The sequence below is a fragment of the Boleophthalmus pectinirostris genome, unplaced genomic scaffold, assembly GCF_026225935.1.
Source record: "Boleophthalmus pectinirostris isolate CB_2022bp ecotype Guang Dong unplaced genomic scaffold, ASM2622593v1 HiC_scaffold_11, whole genome shotgun sequence".
NCBI lineage: Eukaryota > Metazoa > Chordata > Actinopteri > Gobiiformes > Gobiidae > Boleophthalmus > Boleophthalmus pectinirostris.
The window spans coordinates 24277940-24284805 of record NW_026570994.1 but is presented as its reverse complement, the minus strand read 5'-3'; the positions used below and the strand labels follow the sequence as shown (position 1 = coordinate 24284805).

The window sequence follows — 6866 nt, the reverse complement described above, 5'->3', positions numbered from 1 at the left end:
TTTAGAAACGTGTCCCCAAAACTGATGAAGCAGAACCACAAATCCAAACAAACACTGCGACAAAACAAAAAAAACGAGAAAACTGCAGCGACTTTACGGCTCCGACACAAAAAGAGTAAAACAGAAGAATCCATGAAAGTGTCTGAAACCCACAGAATCATGAAAAACCCTGAGCGCAGCTGAAGATCACACAGACACGTTTGAAGATCTGACCTTCATGTGTCACCTACAAATGTCAGAAATGTGTCCACTGTTCCAAACCAACTGAACCCACGATAAACAAAACAAACAAACAAACAACAAACACAACAGCAGCTTTAGAAACACTCGTCTGATCGTTCCTCCTGTAGAACTTTCAGATGTTTTAAATCCATTTTAAACAGGATCTCTGCCCACAGACTGGAGGAGAGCACTTCCTCATGGACGTTTCACTCTGACGTAATAATGACACGAAAAATAATGAAATGAATCTAAATACTGAGAAAAACATGATTAAAACGTGAATCATCAGATCATTTTCCAGAATAAAAAACATCAAAACTAGTGAAGGTGTGTGGAGTTTAAAAACACAGTGGAGCACTTCCTGTATCACCACATGGTGACATCACAAGGTGGAACAGAGTGTTTGAGAGAAGAACGTGTGTCAAATGTGCAGGTTTGTGAGTTAAACATGACAAACTGACTCAGACGCTACAAAAATGATCAGACAAATAAACTAATAATTGGAGCATTTTGTTTCCTTTCCTTTCGTTTCCTTTCGTTTCCTTTCGTTTCATCTGAACTTGAGCTTGTGTTTGGTGGTTGAAGTGTCGTGGGATTTTTCTTCACATTTCATGCATCATGTGAGTTTGTAATAGAGTGACATTTGGCTGTGTAATAAAGCAGGATTAAACACATTAGACATGGGAGTGGTATTCTGAGTTTAGATCCACTTCAGGAATGTGCTTCATCTTTTACTCATCCACGATTCTCAAAAAAAACATCAGATACACATCATGACATCATCACTAACACTTTATTTGGCAGAAAATCATCAATATTTGGTCATAAAATGAGATGATGATGATATTGTTCTATGGTTCACACAAATAGAGATGTGCAAAAATACTGAAATATCGACATATTGTATCGTTTAATCTGATGATTCAGTATCGATATCAGGAGCTGCTGTATCGATATATCAACAAGAGGATTTTTTATATATATTTGACTAAATTATTTTGATACAGAACTCCAGTTTTGTTGCTTGTTCAGAGGAAGGAAACTCGTTTAAGCGTCACATTTGACATTTTCATTGTTTAGACGATTTAAATGTTTGTGTTTCAGATGAACTTTGGACAAGAATCAGTTTAACAAAGACTTTTAGTCTCCGTTCAGTCTGCAGGTTTAACGCTCAATTTGGATTTTTTTTGTGAAATACGATGTTTTTTCGAGGTCGTTCACATTTCCAGTTAAATGTGACTTGTATGTGACTCCAGTGTGAACATTAAACATGTCATAAAAGTGTCCCACATGTGACACTGGAGACACGACGACGTCAACCGCAGCGAGCGTCTCTGTGTTTACACCTGGAGATTTTAAAGTTCCTCTCGTACCGGAGCCACAACATGAACAACTGACTTGTTTTAAGGAGGAGATTGAGAAGGAGAAGGACAGACGTGATTTACACTTTATTTTTGATTGAATCGTATCGAATCGTAAGCTCACTGTATCGAGATCTGAATCGTATCAGCAACATCTGAATGCTCCCGGCCCTAGACACAAACCTCACACAAATATTGATCTAGAAAATCAATAAAAAACGCCGCAGATTCGGTTACAACAAAAGAGAAATCTCCCAGAGGTTTTCCTGGACGACTGCAGTAAGAAATTAAATAAACACTTGACAAACCAACTCAACAAGAGCTGGATATTTTTGTTGAGTGACACGTGTAGAGTAAATAATTTAATGATCTTGAAATAGGCGTGAGGAGGATTATGGGACACTTAACAGCTCATTAGTCACAGAATTATTCTAAAAAAAACCTCCTATTTTTACACACGAGGGTTAAACGCTCGATGGTGGAGAATCTGAGCGTTCGGCTTTAAACGAGACTCTTGTTTGTAACGAGCTCGTGCGTTGTCCGTCCTTGTGGCTGTGGTGTTTTTATTCTCGTACTTTGTGTGAATGAAGCGTCCGCGAGTCCCCGAGTGTTTAAACGTTTCCTCTGTCAAACGGTGAATCAGTCGCTGCAGAGGATTGTGGGAGAATGAGACGGCGCTTTGACCCAATTTCACATTTATTTATTTTTATCTGACTTTTCTGGGAGAGCTGCAGAGGAGGAGACGGCGCGTTGTTCTGCCGCTGCTGCTGCTGAGCGCTCTGACACATCTGAAAAGGCAGACGTCATCAAGTGCTTTGCTCAAGGACACAACAACACTGTACTATTAATACACGCCGTCCTTTTATCCTTTTATCATGAACCAAACACGAAACATCTGACTCAAAATCTCACAACAAGCATCATGTCCTGTACTTATTCCAGACAAAAAAAAATCAGAACAGAATGAAACGATGTGACAGGAGTTGGTGAGATTAACGAGAGGAAAAAGAACAACACTTGAACCAGCGTCTCACCAAACAGTTCAAAGACAAGACGCACGAAATCCACCAAAACTGTGCTCAAAATATGAATTAGAAACGGTACAAAACCACAGAGAACCACAGAGAACATGACCAGAGCTTTCACAGGTTTGTGTTAAATCTGTGGGTGAGTTTGTGGTGAACTGAAAGGACAGAAGTTGGGAAAATAAATCTTCTAAATCAGGACAAAAATATCAACATCAGCCACAAAAATCCTCTGTTATGAATCACAACCTGCAAAACCCACAGCAGCCGGACCTGCTCCTCCAACACCTGCTCCAACTCTGAGCTCACGACAAACATCTGCACAACGCTCAGACATCTGCAGAACCCTCAGACATCTGCAGAACCCTCAAACATCTGCAGAACCCTCAAACACCTGCAGAACCCTCAGACATCTGCAGAACCCTCAAACATCTGCAGAACCCTCAGACATCTGCCCGCATCTGGACGGGTCGTGTCCATATGTTTTACCATGATTTGTCCATATTTTACACTCTGTTCTACTCATATTATACCCATGTTTTGCCCGTGTTTTAGGCTGAATTTTACTTATATTTTGGTCATGTTTAGCCTCTGTTTTGCCCATATTTTGCCGATATTTTGCCTGTGTTTTAGACTGTATTTTGGCCAAGATTTTACCCTGTTTTAGACTGAATTTTGTTTATATTTTGGGCATGTTGAGGCTGTGTTTGACCCATGTTTTGCCCACATTTCAGACTGTATTTTGCTTGTATTTTGGTCATGTTTAGAATCTGTTTTACCCATATTTTGCCCGTGTTTTAAATTGTAATCTACCCGTGTTTTGCTCATGTTTTACCCGTATTTTGCCCATATCTTAGACTGTATTTTACCTGTATTTTGCCCACGTTTTAGACTGTACTTTGCTTGTGTTTTGCTCATGTTTATCCACTGTTTTAGGCTGTATTTTACGCATGTTTTCCCCTTGTTTTAGACTGTATTATGCTTGTATTTTCGTCATGTTAAGCAGGTGTTTTACCTATATTTTACCCATGTTTATCCTGTGTTTTAGACTGAATTTTGCCCATGTTTTTCTTGTATTTTCCCAGTGCTTTTTACTGTATTTTAGACTGTATTTTGCCCGTGTTTTAGACTGTATTTCACTCATGTTTTCCCGTGTTCTGTCTGTGTTTTAAATTGTATTTTGCCCGTGTTTCCCCCGTGTTCTGTCCGTACCTTCGATGGCGATGACGTGCTCTCGGATCTGGTTCTGCAGCACCGGCTCGTCCACCCGCTCCAGCAGCTCGTAGATGGAGTAGATGTTGGGATGCACGGACTCGAAGCGCTGGATCTCTCCTCGGATGGCCGCGGAGGTGGCCAGGTGCTGCTGGTAGTTCATGTCTGCGGCCCGGTCCCAAAACCCGAGTCCCGAAACCGAGTCCCAAAACCGAACCCCGAGTCCTCGTGTCCCCGGGTCCCGAATCTGTGCGCGTCCGGTGACCTGTGACCTCCACACCGGAGCCAAACACTGCGGGAGAAACTGTTCAGATCATCCAGAGAAACAGACGCGTCCCCCCCGCTACATCCTCCAGGGGACCGGGGCTGCTCCGCGCTCAAGCCCACACAGGCAGCCTCCTCCCCGGGCGCGCTTCTCTCGGATCCCGCGGTGCTTACAGATGTGGGGGTAACTTTACACCGCTACCCCATGTCCCGAAGCTCCCTGTTCACACTTCAGATCCGACTTACATCCATAAAAACCAAAAAAAACCACACAAAAACACAAAAAAACCCACAAAAACACACTTGAGTCCGCGGCGGGGACGGGACGTCAACAGCCCGTGGCTCGGCTAGCGGCTAAAGCTAAAGCTCCGGAGATGGAAAAGGCGAAACTTTGTCTTTTTTTAGAGTTAAAGTCTTTAAATAAACCCGCCGTGAGACGCAGCGGGGCCCGGGGCTTCGCTGCGGGGAGAACACGGGTGAAAAACACTCGGTTCTGGTCGTGTTTCGTTGTAGTGTTGGCACCGGGGAAAGTACCGGCTGTTGCTCCTGCTGCTGACCGGCGAAGGCAGCTCCTCCCCGGCGTAGCTCCGAGCGCTGAGTCGCTGCGGTGCCGGATGTGCGCCAGGCTAACGGCTAGCGGCTAACGGCTAACGGGACGGCCTGTTGCCTGGTAACTGCACTAGCCGGCTAATGCTAATGCTAATGCTAATGCTATCGGGAGCCACAGGGAGAAAGACGTGACAGAAGAAGAAGAAGAAGAAGAAGAAGAAGAAGGAGGAGGAGGAGGAGGAGGTTTTTTAGCGTTTTCCAAATTAAATCCCGGAACAAAAGTCCAAATGACGCGTCCGAACCCCGCGGGAGGCAGAACCGAACCCCGCGGGAGGGAGATCCGAGCGGAGGGAGCCGGGACTTAAGGCTGTTGAGTCCGTCCGTCGGAACCAGGAGCAGCGCCTGAGTCCTGCCGGGATCAGAAGCTCCTCGGGCCGCCGCCGCCGCTGCTCGGGTCACACTCGGGTCACACTCGGGTCAGTCCCCCGGGGGTCACGTGCACAGGTGAGTCCCAGGTACCAGGTCCAGTCCGGCCATCCTCCTCGCGCGCACAGCTGCAGGACCAGAGTGGGCTCCCAGGGGCCGCCAGGTGACTTCCGCCCCGCGCTTCAAAATAAAACTACAACTAAACCCTGGATTTAAACAAATAAACAAATAAATATAACAAAATACACAAATACAATATAACTAATCACACAAATATAAACACACACTTAATAACACTCAAATATAACTAAACACACATTAAACTACAACTAAACCCTGGATTTAGACAAATAAACATAAAAACAATATAAAAACAAACAATCTAAACACGCAAATACAACAAAACACACAAATATAACTGAACTAACTAAACACACAAATATGAAGAGAATGTGGAAGAAAACGCAGAGTTTCAGAAGAACAGGTCAGACTGTGGTGGCCCCTCACAGTCTCATTTTTTCCCCTGGATTCTAAACAAAGAAAACTGTTAAAGACGAATGATTTACTCCTGTAGTTTTGTAAACATAAAGACATAACTCTGTTCTATCAGCAGAGCAAAAAAAGTCACATAATTCTCTGAATAAAGTGATTTAAATATGGACGATCTCAGTATAAACCTGTGGGAAACATCACTTCATTAGAACACTGCACGTAGAACACTTATTACCCATTACTACATATTTAAGAATATATTTTTAATTTTTATTACATTAAAATCACATTTACATAAAGGAAAAAGCTCACGCACAATCAGAGCAATCAGAAAAATAAAAAATAAATAAGACTGAGGCTTGAAAACAAAAATAAATCAACGTGGATTAAAAACTTGTACATGTTTGTTTATATGTTTTTGTGTTTTCTGTATAAATAATCTTAAACACAGCCCTCTGTTTACGTCACTCCTGTGCTGTGATTTTAAGACTTTTATTTTGAAAGTGTGAGCCGGATGAGCTCCTAAATTGAACAGAAACAAAACAAAAGCGGATTAAACTCAAAAGTAGAGTTTATTTTAGTGAGACACAGTGAAATGTTTGACTAATGAAAACAGATTTAAAAAAACTATATTTTATTATTTGTTTTTAAGTAAAGGAAACAAAAGCGCGTGAAGAAGCTGCGGGTTAAACGCGACCCCACGTGGCCGGAAACGGACACTGAAAATAATAATCAGGTTAAAATAAAAAAAAAATAACACGAGCGAAGATAACAAAATATATGCACTTTTTACATAAATGTGTTAAAAAATTCTCCTGCTTTTCTTTTTTTACTGCTGCTTATTGAGAAGTTTATTACAATTTGTACTTTTTTTTTTTTTTACTCTGTTATTGTAATAAAATGTGACGTGTGAGCTCCTGTGTGTCCGACTCATTTTCCTCGTGGATGAATAAAGTTTGTCTAAGTTTAAATGTAAAAGTCTATGTTGAAGTTTAAGACTCAAACAAAGTGACCGGAGAGTAAAATTTCTCACAAAAAAAGCAGAAATTTCACTTTTGATTTTTATTTGGAAGTTTTAAAATCTCCTTGTTGCATTTGTCATGATACAGAATAAACTCAATATTCAGATGAGTTCACACTGAGCTTCAGCTTCCTGTTACTGTTCCTGTGGCGCCATTTTGAGGACCATTCCAAAGATCAAGTTTAGTTTTGAGTTGTTAATTACCATGGCAACGGACAGAACAGATTTACTGGAGACAAAATGAACTCTTCTATTCTCATAAACATTATAAACATTATAAACAAACAAAAATAA

At 41.7% G+C, this 6866-nt stretch overlaps 1 protein-coding gene across 1 annotated transcript in view; it reads right to left on the bottom strand.

The window, feature by feature from the left end:
- LOC110170680 (arf-GAP with GTPase, ANK repeat and PH domain-containing protein 1-like) overlaps positions 1-5208 on the bottom strand; it is a 96212-nt gene extending 91004 nt beyond the window's left edge. The window contains exon 1 of the mRNA XM_055163892.1: positions 3821-5208. Coding sequence (XP_055019867.1) covers positions 3821-3983 — 163 coding nt within the window. The 5' untranslated portion in view covers positions 3984-5208. The remainder of the gene's footprint in view (positions 1-3820) is intronic.
- Between the last annotated feature and the right edge of the window lie 1658 nt (positions 5209-6866).